Source organism: Erigeron canadensis, chromosome 5 (assembly GCF_010389155.1).
Source record: "Erigeron canadensis isolate Cc75 chromosome 5, C_canadensis_v1, whole genome shotgun sequence".
Lineage (NCBI taxonomy): Eukaryota > Viridiplantae > Streptophyta > Magnoliopsida > Asterales > Asteraceae > Erigeron > Erigeron canadensis.
In genome coordinates this window covers 32,328,169-32,351,460 of record NC_057765.1, presented here as the reverse complement: position 1 = coordinate 32,351,460, position 23,292 = coordinate 32,328,169, and the positions used below count along the sequence as shown (strand labels likewise).

Here is a 23,292-nt window from a genome sequence, read left to right as displayed (position 1 = left end):
CTCCATTCCGTTTTGAAGTTACCGACTATAACTTAAGATGTGTACATGTCAACCACCAAGGCCTTTACCCTAAGCAACACTACTATTAAACAAGAAATCTCTCTAATTAATCAACAATCTAACTCGATAATTAATCAATCAAACCCTTACTATATAATGTAACATACTTCGATCACCTCGATTAATTCAAACTTGAACATTACTAAACGTCTAAACTAGCTTGTAAGTTTTAACAATGCATAAACAACGCAAACTTTATGAAAATAAAAAGAAGTAGCAGCAGCAAAGCACCATATATCTAGAAAAAATCCGAATCCGAAATATAGTATAAACAAAAGATAGCTTAGAAATCCCCTTCTATAAATTAGAAAAGGATCCATCCATCTAAAATTACAAGAAACATTAAAGTCATAACCATAAACCATACATTAGCCAATACTAGCAACCAAACCTAACTACTTTCATCTAAAAATCAATATAATACCATAAATAAATAATAATAATAATAATAATAATAATAATAATCGGAATGCTCCAAACACAAATGACATGGAGAGTTAAACAACCCCACCAACTCATTAACTTTCTTTCTCCACTTCCTAATAACCAGTAGGAAATTTGCAGTTTCCATATCCTGTGAAATAAACATAAACATTATATAATTTAGTTAGTTAATATAATAAATTATAAATAAATATAAATATAAAGAATATATATTTAACTAACAAAAAATAATAGTATTTGAATAAGAAACAGAAAAAAGAGAAAATTTAGGATACATACTCGGAGGTTGAGAGACCACATAAGCCGCACCACCAAAATCACACGAACCACTCACACGTGATTGTTTTTGATAGTAACTATTAAACGCATATGAAGCGTGTGCCTCAAGTGTATTAGGATTGTAACACGTGTCACCTGACTGAATCGGACGGCAATCAGCACCCCCTTCACCACAAGCATAATCTAATGCATTTTGTAACATTTTTTCACCAGCCTTCCCATTTGCAACACACCATGTTTGGCCTACATTGTTTGCCTGCACATCTCCTTGTGTCGGCACGGGCCTAGGTGCCGGCGCCGGTGTCGGCGTCAACTCGACCTTGTTTGGCATGTTAGCTAAATCCGCTAGACTTAGCGGAATGTTGTACACCTTTTGTTCATTTGGATAAAATAAACCATAGTTTTGTTCCGAAACTGGACCAGTTTTTTGGTTTTCATTAAATAAAGCGAACAGGTAAACAATTAACGGGTTATTTGGTTTTGCGGGGGTCCCACCACCAATGAGTACCCGTCTAACCAAATTTCCATTATACTGGGCAGCATTTTCCTGCCCAGCACCAGCTTCGTCACCTTTAGAAGGCCATCCGGTTTCAGAAACCACAATTTTCACATCATTAAATTGTAGAGCATCCATTGCGGCATAGACAGCATCAACTTGTGCTTCGAATAAAGACTTGTAAACAAAACCACTTTTTTCATCTTTAACACCTTTGTTATCACGTAACAAAGCATAATCTAACGAAATTGTATCGGTATTAGGCCCATAAGCGAAAAATGGATACACATTTACCATAAGATGTGACCCGGTTTTTTGTAAGAAGCTCAACATTGGTTTCATAACGGTTTCAATAAGTTCGGGTTTGAATGAACCGGATGAGGTAGGATAAGATGTAGCTAGAGAACTTAAAGCAATTGGTGATGATACATTGATACGAACATTGTTTTTTATCAATGAATTATAAATGTTTTTCATAGCGGGTACGAGAAAATCAGTTACATTATTTGGTGCAACAAATACTTCATTACCAACCGCGACCGATTCTATAATCGTGTCAGGATGGTACGGAAGTATATTTGATTGCACCCAATTATCAGTGAACGCTTGATCCGCTGCAGCGGATTTAAGCTGTTCATTGGGAAGGCAAACAGTGACCGCGATTTTAGACCCGGATAAGGCTTTAAGAACATTTGAATCGGTATCAAAGATTTTGATACGATCAATGCCGTTGGACTTTAGGAGTTGGACGACTTTAGTGGGGCCGGGGAGGTTATCGGCTACACGACCATAGTTTACGCCAATTATGCCGGTGGCGATCGAGGATGTGATGATGGAGAAGAGAAAGAGGGTGGCAATGAGATATGAAGAGGAAGAAGACATTGTGATTGTTGTGATGTATAAAAAAGAAAGAATGATATATTTTGATGCCGTTGGGTGTTATGTATTTATAGTATATAAGATTGTGTGTGATAGTGAAATAAAGCTGTGTAGTTGTGATATAATGAAGTTGGTAAAACTGTAAAAGAGTGGGGTGGGTAAATCGTGGGGTCGTGTAATACGTATAGAAATGTCACGTATCATAACATGATATTTTTTGTTGAGAATTTTAAAAAGATATTTTTGATTGTTTGATTTGGTAAAGAATTAAAATATGTACAGTAGTAATCGAATTATGTGGTCATACTCAAAATCAAGTCTTGTTGAGCTGAATAACCGTTAACGACGTGTTATAGTTTAGAGATTTAGCTATTTACGCTATGTTATGTACACGATTTAAAATAAATTTAAAATATGTGATGTGGCAAATTTATATTATTAGTCTGCTCCCATTAGACCTCGTCGATTGGTCATCGACCACATCTTCGACTACGACGTTAATGGCACCGCTTAAATATGTTTAAAAGTGGACAACTGTGATTAAGATACTTGAAGTAAAATGACATATGTTTAAAAGTGGACAAGTGTGGAGTTTTATATAAGTGTTAGTGAAAGATTATATATGTTGTTTTATATAGTTTATTTTACAATATATTTCTTTTATGAAAAGGGAATATAAGGTTGTCTGACACCTAAATTTAGGTGTGTAACTTCTTACATACTCATATTTTATTATTTATTGTTTAATGAATAAATGCATGAGACCATGATTTTTATGGATTAAAAGTTCCACATCTAAGCTTAGATACCCGACAGCCTTATATTACCATCCTCTTCTTTTATTGCGTAAAAGGTAATTTATGGTTTCAAAAAGAAAAAAAAATTTATAATATGCCTAAATATATTTTACTTTCACCAAATGATCGTACATTCATATACGATATTCAACCGAAATAGTACTATTAATTTCAACAATGATGGGTTACCGTCCATATTTATGTTTCAACTTTTATTATATGATCTCTTTCATAATAAAATGAACCAAGACTTTCTAAGATTTTATATTAAATCTCGATAAAATAATGAAATCGACATATTTATACACCATAAAGTATAAGATAGTCTGTATAAGATCTTGGTGTATAACCATTAGCGAGTTTTGTTTTATATCTCTTTGAAGTCACTCTACATCATGTCATTCATCCAATATACTTCAAAGATATGCCAACTAACTCAAACTTATTTAGATGAGTGATATATATATATATATATGAAGGAGAATTTATAGTTTGGATTTGTCTTAGGAAATACTCGTAACATTTATGTTAATACTGCATTACATACATATCTTCAAGGATAGGTTACCGACTAACCGTCCAAAATTATGGTTCAACTTTATTAGTTTCCAATTTGGTGGCAAATTATCGTTTCGTTATTTTTATGTTTACTAGCTAAATATTCGTGCAATGCAGCGGCAATTATGGTAGCGGCGCCAGTGAGATGGTGACAACGACATATGATGGCAAGTAGTACATGGTATTGATGTAAATATTGTTGATGCATATAAAATGACATAGTATGGATATTGGGTAATCACTGATTTAATTGCTATTTTAATTCAAATATACCAAGTCTATAGAGTTTTTATTTTAATAACATATAAAATATACGGATATATCATTTTAATAACAATGTACCACGCTATAACTCATACGGAGTATATCATAACATTAAAAGATTCCAATAATTTTCACTATACTACTATGTACCAACATGATTGAAATACTACTCTTATCCATCAAATACTAGTCCTCGCAGAAATTTAATATATATAATAAAAAACATTGTAAGTAAGATGTAAAAAGAACGAAAGTGGTTAAGTGGATATACTCGTAAAAATTAGGAAGAAGTGGGTATGGGCAGATGAGAAGAAAAATGAGAAGGGCTATAAGTAGATTTGGGCCACCATTTGTGTTTGACTTTTAAGAATGAGTACAAAAAAGTCAAAGCCCAATGATGTTGCTATATCGATTTTTTCTTATTCGGCTTATTTTATCGGTATAATAGTATTCTTCTAAGTCGTGGACATATTCACTTCTTGACTCTAGAGGTGGCAAAGAATGTCCCTCTTTGGAAAACTGTTAGAGACAATTCGTTGTGAGAGTATATGTGGTCGGACACTTTGGTTATTATACTTCCCTCCAATTTCTACAATAAAAACTAGTGTCGACATCAACTTACAAACATATAAATTCTTTTTATTATTATTACTAGTTAATCAACCCGGGTGATACCCGGGCATGACTAGAAAATTAGAAATTTAAACCTTCGATAACTGATAATACTTATAGGCATTTCTATTCTTATTATTTAATCAACCCGGGTGTCCTTCATTAAAAACACACTTTCAGATTGGGTTTGGAATTCTCCTTTATTCTAGACAAACATTTTTTTTAATTTAGTTTTCCTCTAGATATACACATCTAAAAAAACATTTACCTAGTCTAACACATATACAGATTTCAAAATCATTTTAAATTTAAACCTCAATTTTACACATCTAAGTTTTTCAAAATCAGAGAAACCCCATGTGGAGGCCTTCTTGCAAACACAAAAACTCCTGCTCATCGGCGGAGCCATATGGGTGGTAGAGGTGGCCATGACCAACCCACCTTTCAAGTTCACCTATCTATATTATAACACAACCTTAAAGCCCACTGGCATTATTGTAATAAAATATCATATATTTGCACAAATTAATATAGATAGAAACCAAATTGTGAGGAATAGTTAACTTATTTATCTTCCGGTCTTTAACATTTTTTCACTTTGTGTTTTATGATCACTCATGTGTTCATAGATGAACATAACCAAATTAATTTAACAGGTAACTTCTACATGATAACATGAAAACATTCCTAATGTTAACGGCTTTGATTTGTGCTATGTATAATAATTACTAGTGTTCAGGCCCGTCCATTGGACGGGTAGTCTCAAGATATATAAATCTTATAATAATTGTGAAATATAAAGTGTATCACCAATGACACAACTTAATGAATACGAAAGCAAAAGAAGAAACGTATGAAAATTAACTCTATATATATATTGATTGCAGTTTACCTTTTTTTTCAACTTTAGTTAGATAAAAAGAGAAAACAAAAAGTGTATGACCAATATCACAGCTTAATCAATACGAAAGTTAAAGAAGAAACGTATGAAAATTAATTCCATATAAATATTGATTCCATTTTACCCTTTTTTTTGTAACTTTAGTTAAATAAAAAGAGAATTAAAAAGTGTATGACCAATATCACAACTTAATCAATACGAAGCTAAAGAAGAAACATATGAAAATTAACTCCATATAAAGAAAACCTTTTCGTTTTGAACTTTGATTGTTGATCGGTTTTTAAATAATACTATTAGATCTTATGTATATGAACAACCAAAGATTTTCTTAATATTCAAATAAGTTTTTTCCCTTTTTGTGTTTTTTTAGAATCAACAGGTGCAGATGTTTCAGCCGTGTGAACATTACGGTATGATGTTTACACTACTACAAAAATGGGCTTTTTACACGGTTAAAAAAGGGTTTTTTATACGGTTTTTGTTTCGTGTAAAAGAGTTATATAACTGATGATAACCTCTTTTTACACGGTTTTGTAACCGTATCAAAATGTATGCTTTTTACACGGCTAAATGTAACAACCGTGTAAAATATTCTTTTTAGAAATAAAAAAAAATCTCCTGAAAACCATTAACCAACCCAAACAAAATTAATTACATATCAAAAAGTTACAGAATATATCATATCATATAATATAAAAAAAATCATACATAACATTACTTGAAAAATAAAAGATAACAAGATTTATACCTTTAATTTTCATACAAACAACTAAATAATAATAATAATAATGGAAACTAAACATCCACACCATTTATATTATCATGAAGCTTTTAACATCCCAGGATCTAATGGCAATATATACAACTCAAGACACCATCAATCAATGCTCCATAATAATATGCATATGTTGCTTTCTTGATTCATTTAAACATGTTCTTAGAAATCTGTAAACATATATAAATATTAGTTAAAAAAGATATTAGATGAGATAAATTTTTCATGTCACAATAAATAAATTATCTATATCTATATATGTGTGTATAATAATAATAATAATAATAATAATAATAATAATAATAATAATAATAATTTACCTTTTAGATCCAACTTTCATATATCATAAATTTCAATTCTCAAACCCCTTAGTACCAAACCGAAAGTGATGGTGGTGGCATGTATGTGTGGTGGTGGTCTTAGATATAGATCTAGATCTAGATCCGATTTGGAAGAAGAAAGTATGTTGGTTTTGGTTAGTTTACTTTGTAAGGAAAAATTTTAAAATTTATTGGGTTACACAAGATTTGTAAGAAGTTAGGTGGAGAAAACTTAAAAAGAAGACTTAGAAAAATTTGAAGTAAATAATGAATCGGCAATGAAAGGCTTATATGGACTTTGTAAATGTAATTTTACACGGTTTTAGAAGCAACCGTGTAAAAAAGTACATTTTTTTACACGTTTCTTACAAACAACCGTGTCAAAATTTCCGCAACCACTTTCTTACACGGTTGGAATCCTGAACCGTGTCAAAATTTCCCGGTTTTCCCCTTTTTACACGGTTTTATTCTTAACCGTGTAAAATGAACATAGACAAAAGCCCATTTTTGTAGTAGTGTTACATTGCCTCTTAGATTAGGATAAAAAAATATACTTAGGTAAGTGGTGTTTGTGTTCCTCGGATTTTGTGTATAATATTCTTATATATATATAATTCTGGATTGGGCTATTCATGTTTTTATTTACTCTTTTTACAACATTTGAAAGAAGCAGATGTGGATAATCAAAAGCTCGAGTATAACTCTTTGGTTTGTTGGCACCTTTGGTATATTAATTTTCATAGTTTCCAGAATCTGGTGGTGGACATGGAAAGTCTAAGACGAAAAACTGGAGGAGTTCCAACACAAGCTCATCTGCGACAACTTATGTGTGGTTGTAACTACTAATACAAATCGAATTCCTCCAACTTTCAGGTAGCTATACTGAAGGTTCATTATTCAGGTTCAGCACCAACATGTTTGATTGGTTTCCTTGATATAGCAATAATTTAACTTTCTAATTATTTTCGTTGATTTATGCTCATAACTACTAGATATCACGATTGTTAATACATCTTAGTATGTAGGTTAGCTTCCGCTGCTACTCTTTTTTTTTCAATTGTTTTTGCTCACATATATGGGTCAAATTTGGTACCTTTTTTTCGTTAAATATTTCGGGGTTAAGGTGTAACATTGTTATATACAAAATACATACAATGTAGTTACGGAGGAACAACACACGGGTCTTCCCGTGTACAATCACTTGGGACAGGGATGCCGAAATTAGCTTTTGATTAAGTTGAGCAGTCCACCTTTAGATCCATCATCTTTAAGTTGCAACTGCTGCGTAAATTATGTTTTTAAATGGATTGCCTCTGGCTCGTTCTCGAAATAAGCTTTTGCAAATCACATGAGTTAGCAACTTACAAGTATTAATGTATATGCCTTCTGATGACTTTATGGATTTGTAATCTGTTCTAAGTTTTTCCTATATATATATATATAGGGAAAGATAATTTGAGACAAACTAAAAAAAGTCCAAAAAAGGACCATTGATTTTCGTAACTTACACACCACCATCATCATCTACTACGATATACAAGACTTTTTTGTAAAAACACTAAGACTTTCCAGCGACGGACCCACAGAAAAATTATGTGTAAGTTAACTTACACATGATTTTCTGGTGGGCACAAAAATCAATGGTCCTAGTTGGTCCTAAAATAAGAGGTGGTCTCAAAATATCTCACCCACACACACACACATATATATATAATATATATGTAGCATGAAGGATAAGCTTAATGAAGTGGAGCAACAACTTAAGAAAGCCGAGACTGCTGAGCGCCCCAGGAATGAGAATGAGAAAGCATCCGGGGAATCAGAGGTTTGTCTCACTGTTCTGCAACTTAATGTTTCCATTTTTATCTTTGCTGCTATATTTTGTTTATTACATTATGCGGCAAAAGTTGTTTATCTGACTAAAGCAATCAGGATGATTCTTCAAGATATATCGATATTTTTTAGATGGGTACTTTTACTCCATTATATAGTTCACTTTGATGAGATATATGTGTTTATTATCTAATCCGTTTGTATGTTATATGTTTCCAAGAGTAATTTTCTATTACTTTTTGGTAAGATTTAGCTCAACGGATACTATGTCTTTTATCTTTCTTTTCGTTATTGTGTTTTTATGGGTGTTTCGTGTTTTTAGTGCTTGAGAAATACGGCATGTTGATTTCAGGGTTGTATTGAGACTCAACATACTTTGATTAATTCTGATATTTTATAATACATGTGGCTCCATTGACTAAAAACTAAGATGAATTTTGGAAAAACCTTTATGTAAAGATCAATTTTGTTGCTTCGGGACCACCTCGGCATCCTTCTTAACTATAATGCTACTCTTTTTAAATGATACTTGTACAATAATTGTAAATGACAAGATGGTGCGTTTGGTCAATACACTTTCAAATCCCTATATGATCATGTAAATTATACTATTAGGAGCAGGTAAAGTAAGCTTATATCTTTGTTGCTGGATTGAAATTTGAATTGGGTCGACTAATGATTCAAAAAAAAACCATGCCAGTCTAATATGCAAGTACACACCGATGAAACCAGTTGCGTACTATGTGTTAAAAATTTGATGATGTTCATTAGCTTTTGTGTAGGCTAAACATCATGAGGAAGGATAATGGACATAATTGAAAGTGAAGCGGATGAAAGTGATAGTCTTTAAGGGTTTGTTTCATGTCATTCTATGTATGTTGCTTAAGGTCAGATTCACTGTAAAGAACTTTTAATTATATACTATTTGAGTATCAAAATGTGATTATTTTATAAAAGAAATTATAGTCGTGAAGGTATTTCATAACAATGTTAGGTGTCTTAATAAGTAAGGTGATTGGTTTCCCAATCCTTCGCCGCCACCAGCATCAGGCGCCGTTACCACCAAATCATCAACCTACGCCGTAACGTGCGGACATTCATCTAGTTATTATATATTAGAATAAGAATATTAATATTAAGAAATAGTGACGTTTCGTCCTATAGATGAAGAATTGATCTATCATTATGTGCATAAGATTTTGAAGGCTGCCTCTACTCCCGCTGACTCCCACTCTCCAATTCGTAACCCTCACGTTAGAATTATTATCCCCTCTTAGGCGGCAGCTTCAATTCATGCCCACTTCCTGCTGACCTCCACGCACGAATTAATTATAGATAGATCGATCTCTAACAATTATCGCAATGATATATTTATAGTCATTGTTGGATTAATGTCTACGAATCTACGATGGACTCTTGCACCGCCTCATCTCACTCGGCTGCTTCTATTTTTATGGGTTTACAGTACTTTCTATTCTATTCTTGCTTTGACTATAGCCGAGCCCACAATCAAACAACAAAAGGACTTGGAACCTTTCTTTCTTGCGCACAACCCAAAAATAAAAAATCGATAGACCATATATTATGGTTGTGTAATCAGGTCATAATCACCATCAAAGTTTATCCCAAGCTTAGTTAATATCAGTTTGGACTAAAACTTCCTTTAACTTGCAAAGTAGAGTGAAACTCGAGTTATAAGCAGCTTATTTTAAGCTTTTGATTATCTTCCACCATATGGACCTATAGTCACATAAATCATCAATTAAGTATCAAAAGTATCAATGATAAGTTGGTTTATTGGTTTGGAGTTCCCCTAATAACTTATAGGTCTTAGGTTCGAATCTTCATTCCATCAATTTTGAGATATAAGGTAGTTATTCTATGAGGGCTTTGTTTGGGTATACTTGGTTCAAGTCTGAGGAGACATGGTTAACCCATATCGAGAAAGCTCTCTAGCGCGGACCCGATTAAGACAACGTATGCTAGATCTCTTGCTGTCGAATCACGACACAAAGTTTCAAGCGAAATTTACCTTTCAATTACGTTGAACATTATTATATTGCATATTTTGAGTAAGCTGATATTATAATAATCAATTTCGATCTACATATTTGTTTCTCATTTCAATAGAAACTTTTCATGATTATCTACTAAAAATATTTTAAAGTCATAATATCTTAGAATAAATTTTCATTATTTTTTTTTCCCTATTTTTAATTATTATTGGATGATGTCATAAAAAAAATCAAGATTATATATTAAGAAGTCTTCTTTAATATAAAATGATATCATCACAATCTTGTTATATTAATATAAGAGATTATTATTATTATTATTATTTACTTATTTTTTTATATTTTATTTATTATTATTATTATTATTTATTTTAATAAAATCATCACTTTCATTAAACATTAATAGGAATTACAAGAAATTAGTGGGAACCAAGATACTATATGAGTCTCTACTCCTCTAGCTATAGCAAAACTAATACTATTAAATATATGAGAAGCATGCATAGTACGTTATAATTTATCTGATAATGGTCCTATTCATCGATACTCTTTTTGGGCTATGTAATGTAAGAACCTTCATTTTATAGACTATGTCATGTATGCTACCGAGTAGACCACTACATCACATATAATTTGAAATTGCTATATATAATGAGGCTCTCTTTAAAACCTACTTAGGCCTCTCTCTAATGGAACTTCATCCTTCCCTCTTCCACACCTCTTCCACAATCACTCCCTATAACCCCTCTTACACACATCTCCACACTTTTTATTTATTTTATTTTATATTTAAACAAAAAATAATTCATTGAACATTTATTTAAAATAAAACATTACAATATATAATTAAAAAAAAGTACATGATTAAAATACGAAATAAATAATAATGCTACGATTACTCTTCATCATCTTTTATTGACATTTTTCCTAAGACACGATAAGCGCTTTCGTATGCCCACCACTTGTCATGTTGCGGGCATTTGACTTCCCACATATTAAGGTCCACATGGACACACTGGAATCGTTTAGGTTAGGCATTTCTGTGACATCCGGCAAATTTCGGGGTCCGTTTGACTCGGGAGGAACCACTTTCTTTGACCATACTATATGATGATTAATAATGAATATGAATATACTCATATATATATAAATATATCTAGACTCATACATGAAACTATGTGTTAGTTGATTTTTGCGTATAAGTAACTTATCGATAAAACGTTCACTAGTATTTATGCTTTTACTCGACCACCTTTGCATGAGATGGATTTCAAATGAAAAATTAGATAAAAGAAAATGATTATTTTGTTTAATAAATATATTGATAACCTTATGTTATAATAATAATAAACCTTATGTTAAAATACTATACCTTAAATTAACCTACTAATTAAATAATTCTACTACTAACTAAACTAATTAAAATAATTAAACTAAATTACACTTCAAGCCCTCCAAAACCTCTAAATTTCAGCCTCACCCCCTCTCCATACTAACCCTAACTATATAAACTCACTAAACTATTATACCCTAACCCTAAACACATACTAAACAATCCTTACACACCCTAAACACATACTAAACAATCCTTACACCCAAAAACACACACTTCTCCTCCCTCAAACCCACGGCCACCACCACCCTAAGAGGGCTGCCGCCCTTCAACACCACAAACCACCACCAAAACAATCTTATATCATCCTAATAACAATCCATGGTGGTTTAAACATCTAAACTTGAAAGATTAATGCTTAATAATAAGATTTAGCAAGCAAAAACTCTTCTTCTTCTTCTCTTTCTTGTGTGATCCGAAAACAGCCCCAAAACCCATAAAACATCACTTCCTAATCATCTACAACAAGCAAACAACTCTTAGATTCGATCTAGTGCAAGAACAAGGTATATGGAAATCGAAATGACCACCCTTCTCCATGAAGGGGCTGGCCGAATTTGTTGTGGGTGTAAACCCATATATTTTCTTTTCATTTTATCTTCTAAATCCTCTTCAATGATTTGTCTATGCATCCTTGATGTTTGGCCTTTGGGTTCAAACCTTTAATCATTGTTTAAGACAAGAGTATGATGGATTTAGTTACTATTATATTACTAGTATAATATAAATTATTTTTATTGGGATTCATCACCAAAAAGTTTATTCTTTTATTCCTTGTTAAGATCCAAGTTGATTTATTCTTTTGTTTGTATTTGCTTTGTTCTTTGTTTGTATGTGATAAAGAAAGTTGGATCTAATGATTGGATAACATAAGAAAAATAAGAAATGTAAAGTAAACTCTTGGACTCATTAACATGAGTGAAGATTTATTAATTATATATACTTTTGTTTGGATCTATGCAGGTGAAAGATATTCCAACAGATTGTATGGTTTCACATCTTAAATTCTTACACTAGTATATAGTTAATATGTCCATCAATCATGTTATATTATAACACGCTTATATTAATACATACTTGTGCACTTTAACTACAAGTGTACTGCACATGCATGAGTATGAGCACAAGTATGTAATGATCCAAAAGATTCATATGTGTATATATATGTTTATACTTATATGTTTCCTCTAGTGCACTTGGGAAAACACCTACAGATTGTAAGGTCTTGGGTGCACTAGTGTGTCCATGCAAACGATTATACCTACCCGATACACCACATCCTTGAATTAATAGGAACCGGTGTCATGTATGGTCTCCTCGGCATCAACACGTATATATAAATATAATGTATATATGTTTATATGTTTAAGATGGAAATAATACAAGACACTTTTATAAGATCTACATGTATTTGTCACTCTTAAATGATAAACTCAATAACCAACTAAATAAACTTTGAACCATATTATTTATAAAGCTTTGGGGTGATGAAACCTTTAAAAATGACCAAACACCACCTATCTATACTAAGATAAATTATATTTTCTTGTTTAGGTCATACTTAATCGACCCATCCTTTTCTTCATCCATACCCTCTTAAGGTGAGATCTCTTTAGCCCCATCTTACTTATATATTTTGGGCTGCAATACATACTCTTACTTTTATGAACACAAGTACATGCACAACTGTATCCAAGGCTATTATAAGTTACTATGTTCACAACAAGTCCTCACAATCATGATATGTTAATTATGGATTTAAACGTGGATATGTTGAATAGCGCTATTTGGGTTGACACACCCCACCCGACATAAACACGGCGGGGAGCTGAACGGGTGACACATATTTGTAAACATTCGGTACCTTGAACAAGTACCGGGAGGCAAACTATAACAACGTGTCAGTTTCGTATCATGAGCTTATATAGATGTATACTTCTTACATTCCTTGCATTGTTGTTTAACAATGGCTACATTCATTGCGGTAAAGCAATGGTTAACTTATGGCTTGTGGTTCATGGCTAAACGTTTTATTAAAACCTAAGAAACTCACCAACTTTATGTTGACACAATTTAGTATGTATTGCAGGTGATTAGATGTTGTCATGCTCGGATTGCTACTTGTTGTTCGTTTGCTCTTGTTGAATAAAGACCCTACCTACCATGCTTTCTAGTGCTCCGTCTTTTATTAAAGGATATGGATTTGAATTTCGATGTGTTTTCTTAATATATTCAAATCAAGACTATTTCAACTTCATGTATTACCTTTGAATCCTTTAAATAAATATTGTTTTATAAAATGCATTTTTTCCAAACGACTACGTTTTAAGTCGTTCATTATACTCTTGTGTTGTGATATTATTGAAGTCACGCCCCACCCGTTGACCCGTATTTTGGGGGTGTGACAATTTCAGTCGTCCATATCCAACACATGACACCAAACGAAGTTCGGCTTCGGTCCATAATTGCCTCGGCATTTTGAAATGAAATGGTTTGATGAATGATGTATTGAATGGATTGAAAGATAGTATATATAGAAGAAGGATTAAAAAAAAACCGACCGTTGCATAGAATTTAAAAAAAAAAGTTTTTTTTGTTTTTGGCGTTTTCCTCCCGCTCCACCTCGTCTACTCTCATCGATGGATGGAAACGAGTTGATCGATGAGCCCATCGATGAGCCGCTCCCTATGGAGTCTTGGTTGAAGAGCTAGTCGACGAATGGTCGAACACCCCCTTAGGGAGAGGTCTTATCACCCACGACGATTTGTTACTTAATTTTGGGTTTTACCATTCTTAAATATCTCATTGTGAGTGGGTGCTTGTACTTTACGGCTCGTTAATGTGCTTTTAAAATCTTTTCGTTATCTCTTAACCATTTGGATTCGCTATTTATAAAGTAATTACCGTAAAAACTGACTAATCAATCACCACCATCATGCTATTTTGAATTTCAAGGCTTATTATTTCCTGTATTTGTTTTTGTTTAGGACGTCTTGTACTTGTATTTTAAGACTGTGCGGTTAATTTTTTCTTTTTTTATTTTATACAAGACTGTTATGGTTCATATGTATTAAAGAAAAAAAAAAAAAAAAAAAAACGTTAATTCCAACAATGAAGAACATATTCCTGTGTCTCATTCTCATCTTTGCCCTTGTAGTGAGCTTGGCTATAGGTAATTTGCTTATGCTCCTTTAAGATTCTTATATAAATATACATTTAAATTAAGAGTTTAGTTTTTTTCATATCGTTATATAGAAAAAGTTTGAAGACGTTCTTGGTAAAATCCCATAAACACCTCAAGATTCTGTTATACAAGTTACATGTCATGTATGTTCTACTCGTATTTGTTTCCTAGTCTTATTGCACATTGCACGACTTGTGTGTATATATATATTAATGCTTTGCGTAATAAACTGGTATGATTAATTTTATAAGATATAAAGTTTGTAGTTTGTTTAAATGGAATTTCAGTTATAAAATTATTAACATAATATTAATACATAGGGGGAATGGAATATGAGGTTGTTAGGCACTTAAGTTGGGTGAAAAACATCTCACATACCTTTTTTTTAAACCATAAAAATCATGGTGGCCAAACATTTATCCAAAATATTAAAATATTGGTATGTGAGGGGTTTTTCACCCAAGTTGAGTTCATAACAGTCCCATTCTCACTTTTCTCAGTACATATTTAACCATGTGATGATTGATTTTTCTTAAATCTCTTTTTATATCATTACAGGTGGTAAGATGTTAGAGGAAAAAAATATCGTTTAATGTCGTGTCAGGAAACAACATTTGATATGTAACTATGATTGTTGTTGAAATGAATGCATCCAAGTAATTAGGCAGTTTGGTCATATTGTAGAGATGCAACAGTTGGTGTGTCGACATATCGTTGTTCTAATTAACGTGGATGTATAGACCACAGACAATTTATTATAGTTTATATCCAACGCATTCGTAGTCTTTCTAGTTTGTATGTTTGATTAATATGTGATGTAATATTATTGTGGCAAAACTTCAGTGGTATCTCAGTCCTTAGATGAGGGTCTTGGGCCTGGAGACCCATGTTCAATTCATGAGAGACAAGATTTATTTTTATTAATCGTCATGTCGTTTGATCTTTCTTGAGATGTGATGTTTGGTTTTTCTTGAATCTTTTTTTATATCATTACAGGTGGTGAGATGTTAGTGGAAAAAAAAATATCGTTTGATGTCGTGTTCGGAAACAACATTTGATGTCACTATGCACCGAAGATTATTATCGAAATGAATGCATCCAAGTAATTAGAAAATCACCATTTTGGTTATACTGTAAAGATGCAATAGTTTGTGTGTCGACATCTTGTTGTTCTAATGAATGTGGAATTATAGACCACGGACAATTTAAAAACAAAAGAACAATTCTCTATGGAAAAACATAACAATTCTAACATTATGCAATTTTTTTCATCTCTTTCTCGGAAGCTTGTGTGTTATCATAGCGTGCAAAAATGATCAACAAAACTCCAAGAAGTCAAAGCTGCCAAATGCGCTCACAAATGTTGCCCTTCTCACTGACTACAAAGGCATGACTTGACGTTGCACGTCGCTTCAAGGCATTCCCGGCGCATATGGTGAAGCTGCAACTGCTAAAGCTTATCCAGACTGTCATGCAGTTCTGTATGAGCAATTTGATTTAACGTTTCAAGGTGTTGAGGCCATGATAGCTGATCGTGCTGTTTTACCTATTGAAAACTAGTTTGGCGGAAGTATTTACAGAAATTACGATCTTCAGCTCCGTTGCCGGCTTCATATAGTTCATGAAGTAAAACTTCCCGTACACCACTACTTGTTAGCATTATTGGGTGTGCGGATAGGATCTCAACAGAGTTATCTGCCATGAGCAAGTGTTGTCTCAAAGCGAGCACACCATAACCAAGTTAGGCTTAAATAATGTTGCTAGTGAATTCGTGTCTAATACAGTTGGCGCAGCGGAACTTATCGCTGAGAATAACCTACGTGACTGCTGAGCTGTATAGTTTGAACATATTGGCGGATGGAATCCAGGATGATTCCGACAATGTCACGCGCTTTGTAATGTTAGCACGTGAGCCAATTATTCCACGAGTGGATATTCTTTACAAAACGAAAGTTGTTTTTACTTTTGATCTAGGTTATCAAGTTTGTTCGAAGTGTTATCGGCGTTTGCGTATAGGAACATAAATTTGAAGAAAGTCAGGACACGACAATATAGAGATCATCGGATTCGGCTCATTGGAGAAAAGAATTAAGGAACTGCAATGGATTATAGTTATATTTTTTATGCTGGTTTTCTCCCTCTGTGGTTCTCTAAAAATTTGAATGACATCATGTCAAAAAACAATGTGATGCGATATAAGCCTAGACAACATGCTATAAAAGTTTTATGTTTGATTACTATCGTGATACATGAATCCGGTTTTACCTGATGATTAAGAAAAACTTTTGTCTTTGTTCGAAACACTTGTTGAATAATTACTTGTACTCATGCATTCCATGTAATACACATAATATTTAGAAAGTATTAAGATCTTGGAACAAGTTTGTTGACATGTATCAGAGAGTGACGTATAGGAAGATATACAATTAGAGAAATGATATTCCTACAACAAAATTTAGAAATCTACAACAATATCTGCATTATTCAGTTGTATATTGTGCATTAAAACTTATACTTTTGTTGTAGCTGGCTAAATTTTATTGTAGAAATATCACTCCCCATACAATTAATGTATCAAGCAAACTTAAAAAAACTGTCGATTTTTAAAAAAAAATTCATAATAAAGACTACACAAGGAGGAAAAGGTCTTATTAAATGTAAACGTTTAATTTTTTTTCCTTTCATTTCCTTTTTTTTCTTTCCTTTCCTTTCCTTTCAGTTTTTTTTTTCCATACTCAAGAATGCGGTGTAATATGCATCAATATTTTTAGGATATGCGCTATAAATAATTTTATTAGAAATTATTATACGTAAAACAAATTAACATTGATTTTTTTTCATAAGGTATGCAAGTTTTTCTTTTAACTACATGTCTTTGTAACTATTTATAATCTACTATATGTGACTATATATATTTACATTACTTAAAACAATAAAATTGACTTTCAGAAAAAAGAAAAAATTACATTAATATATCAAAGTGAGTGAGTTAATATGAATGAATAAAAGTTATTTTAATTTTAAAGAATGTGTAGTTGAATGTTATTATGTGAGATAAATATTACTCATAAATGTTAAACGATGTAGATGAACTTGAAAGACTAGTGCATAGTCTTAGTTAGAGGTAGATAATTATTTATTGTGGTATTTAATTATGAGTAGAATAAAAGGAGATTAGTAGTTTTAGTGAGAACTCCCAAGTTTCAAGTTGAATGTGTGCATACTAATACACTGTATCCAGAGAGTTTCTTCTATTTTTGGTGAGCAACTTATTCATAACCGCAAATTTGGACTTGTCGGATTTTTTTTCCATATATCCGACTTCAATCCATGAAGAACTTATTTCGGAAAAACTTTTCCTCCAGTCAAGTATATGTTTGTTTTTTTAAGAACACCATCATAAATATATTTGAATTTTTTTCTTTTGTCATTTTAAACATTAATTTATCATAAAATGCTTAAATTCGATGTAAGTAAAAAAATGTGTGACACAAACTATAAATTATAATTCTTCATTAAATGTGATTAATGAAAATTTCATTTTTATTTTCTTTCTAACATATCATTATACTTATTTTTTTATATAACACGATCATTTTTATTCCTTTTTAGCATATATTTATAATCTACAACTTTTATCAGTGGCGGAGCAAGGAATATGTATTAAGGGTGGTCAAAATTATTTATGATAAACATTGTGTGCATGCAAACACATCTCTTATTTTGTTATGTTATAACCATTTATTATGGTACGTTATATCGAAAAAGAGTAATTTATAATTGGCAATAAATCGTTTAGTTTAGTGAAAGAGATTTTTCTGTTAAAGTTGAAGTTTTGTATTGATTGATTAAAAGATTTTTTAGAATAATACATAAGTAAAATAGTTTTATTTTGACATTTTAGGAAAAGTTTCCTAGTTCTAATAATCTGAAAAAACAAATATATAAAACCAAAAATGTTATTAGAAGAAGTTAAATATATACAGCCCATAATGTTACTTATGAAGTTCATGAATGTGTAATATTATGACAAAACAATTTTATTTTATAAATAAACTTAGGCAAAGTATATTGTCTGTTATAAAGGGCTAAACTAATCTTTATCTTTAATTATTTATAAAAAGAATTAGATTAAGAGATTAAACATATTTTTTTCCCCAAAATGTCCCTTTTGGCATATTTATAGTTCTCAAAATGTTTTTCTACACACTACAACACTAGAATACCATATGGTTTTAAAACAATCGATAGAATCTTATAATCTATACTTTTGACACTTTGTAATTAATGCATTCATCTAAAAAAGTGGTTATAAAAATCCGACACAACGTGCGGGTACTATGCTCTAAACAAATAATATACATAAGGCATAAATAAACTTAGAGGCATAAGTTACTTATGATAAGTATATAGTCAGTTCCGTTCAAAAAAGTATATAGTCAGTTATAAGTTTAAAGGGCTAAACTAATAAACAGATAACATACATAAGGGTTAAACTTTACATAGGATCATTACAAAGGGACCTATATTACTTGTATAAAATGCAATTTACGTTATAGGTAGTGATATTCGTATCATATTTTTTGATAAATCTATCACAATGTACCATAATTTATGCACATCATACAACTGTTTAATGCACAATTGTGATAAAAATAACAAAAGTTATGATACGAATACCATTGACCTTACTTTATCAGTTTATCTTCCTCATGAATGAATCGACATATTAGTTACTTTTTTACCTGCAACATTTTGATAGAAAAACTAAATAAACCTTCATATATGGTATCGAGTATCGACTAGGGGGTGTTGGGGTGGGTCATGGCCAACTCTACCCCTTCGCCACTGACTTGTATTACGTATTTTATATGCGGAATATACATTTTTAAAAATAGAAAACATTTGGAAGAGACAAAGTTTAACATCCCCCATCACAAACATATACTCCATTCGTCCCATATTAAATGTCTTATTTTGACCTTTTAAGTCTTTTTTTTTACCTTTCACGGTAAAATATTTTTATTTGTGTTATGTAACTCTTAATATAACATATACGAATTGATTGAGTTTTAAACGTACTTTTTATTGATATAACTTTCATCAACTAATATGTAACACAAACAAAAATATTTACAGTCAAAGTTGAAAGAAAAAGATTTGACCAGTAAAAATTAAACAATTAAAATGGAACGAAGAGATTATTATTATTTTTTTTTTATCGGGACTCGACTTATGGGATGACCGATATACCACAAGTTGCAACAATTGAAGGAACAAGTAAACAACCCCTGCACTTTTTGAAGAATGACCTATCCCTTTCTCTGTCACAACTATCATCATCACACCAAATGGCTATAAACCGTACGATCACTTTTCAATTATCCAAAAAAAATCTTGTCTTGGTTAAAAAATCTCTTTACTTATTTTTTTTTTTAACAACAAAGTGATTTTTATTTTAATTTTTTAGAAGAATAAATCATTTTTCTTTATTAATACCAAAATAATAGCAAGAGACTAGCAAATCAAGGAGGGAGTACAGCCAGAAACATATAAAAAATCTCTTTACTACTTGTAGTTTACTTAAAGGTTGTTTGAGATTGCGTTATAAAGTGATTACTTGATTATTACGTTTGTAAAATGCAAATAATCTAAAAGAGGATATAAGTAAAAAAGTGATTATTTGTTATGAAAATGCAGTTGTAAACAAAAATGTACATACATGCTTTTTTTAAAACGCACGTATAACCTTTTTTAAAAACACAAAATTTGTTTTCTAAACGCAATACCAAACACCTCGTTAATTACTTTTGTGAGTTTGTCCCGTTCAAAAAAAATACTTGATTACTTTTGTCGCTTAAAATCTCACTTTTCTATCACTTTTTGTCGTAAGTCTCAACCATCTTGTCATCTGTCTATCTTTTCGAACGCAGTACGGCTATTGTCGCCCTAGTTCCCAATACCAATAATGCCGCTATTGATTTCACCTCTTAATCTTTTTCTTCTCTATATACACACCCAAAACGTAACAACGCATAATTCACTACTTTAAAATAAGAAAACACACACACACACACACAAACACACAATAATGTCGGGAGTTACCAGAAACAACGAAGAAGATAAGAAACCTGTTCAAGGCGCTTTTATCAATCTCAAAGTTCAAGGACAGGTTAATTCATTCCGGAGTATTATTTTTCCAATTTTTATTTATTTATTTTACTTTGTCTAACCTTTATGTTGTTTTAAAGGATTTTGTTTTAAAAAGTGTTACATTAAATAAGTAAATAGCCCCCTCTAAAGATAATTATCAAGCACCTTTCAGTGTATAGGGCTATGAATTGATATGATATATTTAAGAGGAATAAGTGTTTGAAGAAAAATAAATAAATTCAATTTGACCTTAGCAGATTATTACATGTACATGTTGGATATAGGTGATTAGGTGCTGCCTGGATGTTTTCAAATATGTTTTTTTTTTTCTTTTTTTATTTTTATTTATATAAATTTTTATCTTTTAATGTAAGATGTAACATGTGCAGAATATATACTATATTTTATGAAATTTTTTACTGTATTTGTTTTGCATTTTTGAAGTATATATATATTATGGACTACTTTTGATATATAAGATGTAACTGGTTACATGTGCAGCTTAACATTGATAGATATTTTTGAAGTATATTTGTTAAGTGAGATTTTCTGACGAATGAGTATGCATTATGGGGCTCATTGTTTGATTTTTAAGTAGTTAAATATCATGGACTACTTTTTCTTGAGGCATCCATAGTTGTAGGCAGGACCGCAGGACTAAATGCCCAAAAGATCAAACCAACATTCTATAAGACTCCCATTCGTCTTCTTTTTTGCTTAACTGACCCGCGTTAAGTGTTAAATTGCCCTCCGTCCCATTAAACTTGTCCACTTTTCATATTTCAAAGTCAAACTTTACCAGATCACAAAATTTTTTATATGCCTTATATAATAGTCGATGAGAGTTATACCGATGAAATACACAGCTAAAACACAATCAATTCATATAACTTTTATTAAATATTATATAACACAAACAAAAATATTTATGGTCAAAGTTCGTAAAGTTTGACTTTGAAAATTTAAAAGTGGACAAGTTTAATGGGAAGGAGCATTGTTGTATCGTATCAAGATATAATCCTAAATATGCAACATAGGCAGAATAAACAAACTATGAAATGATGTGTCGAGATTGCTAGTTTCAGACCGATATGTTTCAAGTTGATTCAACTGAGAACCTTTGAATTATAATATGATTTATCTTCAAGTTACCTAACCTTTGTTTGCAAAATTGCAAATGATATATCTTCTTCAAGCTATGTAAATGGATGTAGATTTCTTTCTGTCATTGATTGGGTTTGTACTAGACAGTCGTTTTACATGGTATACTAAATAGCTCATTTTCAATACTGTTACAGTACAAAAATGAAGTGTTCTTTAGGATCAAGCGAAGCACTAAGCTTAAGAAGCTGATGAATGCGTACTGTGAAAATCAATCAGTTGTGCTTAACACCTTTGCTTTCCTGTATGATGGCCGGCTTATTGGAGCAGAGCAGACGCCCGATGAGGTTCTCTTACTCCCTTTTCCATACGCAATTCAACACACATTTTCACACAAGTAATATGAAATACAACTTCGCTATTTGCATATGGGCAGGATCTTTTGTGGCCTTTTATTTGTTGTTAGCCATGATTACGGGTCCATTTTGTTAATATTCGACCTCAACAACTACAATTTGCAGTGAAGGTGGTTAATATTTCCCCTTTATATGACTTATGGAAACTGGTTAAGTCACTTTGTAAGATATTTATAATGGGCAATGGTAAAAAGAAAAAAAGTTTAAAATATAATGGATCATAAGGACTAAACCCATCGCCTCTTGTGTGTTCAAAACTTCAAATGCTAACAGTGTCTTATAATGTTTTTTGTAAAACATTTTTTCTTACATATCTAATTTGCATTGGTTGTCTATGCGAGACCACGAGAGTGTTGCTGTTTTTTTCGCTCCGTTGGCATGAGATATGAATTTGCTGATGTTTAACAAATTTCTGGTGACAGTTGGAGATGGAAGATGGGGATGAAATCGATGCTATGTTGCACCAACTAGGAGCTGGTGCTGGTTTCTTCTGGATTTAAACATATAAATGGGACGTTAGTGCCGGTGGAATCTATTAAGCTATTACATGTTTCGCATGAATTTAACCCGACCTGTACCTAAATATTGAATATCCCCTCGAACTCCAGAAATTGTGGTGTTGTATTAATGGGATCTTCTTGCTGACCCTTGTGCTTCTATTTATCTAGCATTTAATATTTTTTTTTCTTTTTAAATAGAAGATTATGCAGATAATGATCTAAAGCTTTCTGTTGTTTTGAGGAGTATTTTCCTAAAGATCTTATACGTTATTTCTAATCTTAAATTTTTGACAAAATAAGAAGTTTGGCAAA

General features: G+C 31.7%; 2 protein-coding genes and 1 pseudogene across 2 annotated transcripts; 2 read left to right on the top strand and 1 right to left on the bottom strand.

The window, feature by feature from the left end:
- Nucleotides 1–295: 295 nt before the first annotated feature.
- Nucleotides 296–2,170, bottom strand: LOC122600524 (glucan endo-1,3-beta-glucosidase 12-like). The gene is made up of 2 exons (XM_043773252.1): nucleotides 784–2,170; nucleotides 296–634 (listed from the first exon to the last, which is right to left on the bottom strand). The coding sequence occupies exons 1-2, from the start codon at nucleotides 2,159–2,161 to the stop codon at nucleotides 600–602; spliced, it is 1,413 nt and encodes a 470-aa protein (XP_043629187.1). The 5' UTR covers nucleotides 2,162–2,170; the 3' UTR covers nucleotides 296–599.
- A 12,567-nt stretch (nucleotides 2,171–14,737) lies between these two features.
- On the top strand, nucleotides 14,738–16,902 carry LOC122601602 (annotated as a pseudogene).
- A 3,875-nt stretch (nucleotides 16,903–20,777) lies between these two features.
- LOC122602127 (small ubiquitin-related modifier 2-like) lies at nucleotides 20,778–23,122 on the top strand. Its single transcript, XM_043774855.1, has 3 exons — nucleotides 20,778–20,982; nucleotides 22,262–22,411; nucleotides 22,903–23,122. The coding sequence occupies exons 1-3, from the start codon at nucleotides 20,902–20,904 to the stop codon at nucleotides 22,978–22,980; spliced, it is 309 nt and encodes a 102-aa protein (XP_043630790.1). The 5' UTR covers nucleotides 20,778–20,901; the 3' UTR covers nucleotides 22,981–23,122.
- Nucleotides 23,123–23,292: the final 170 nt, after the last annotated feature.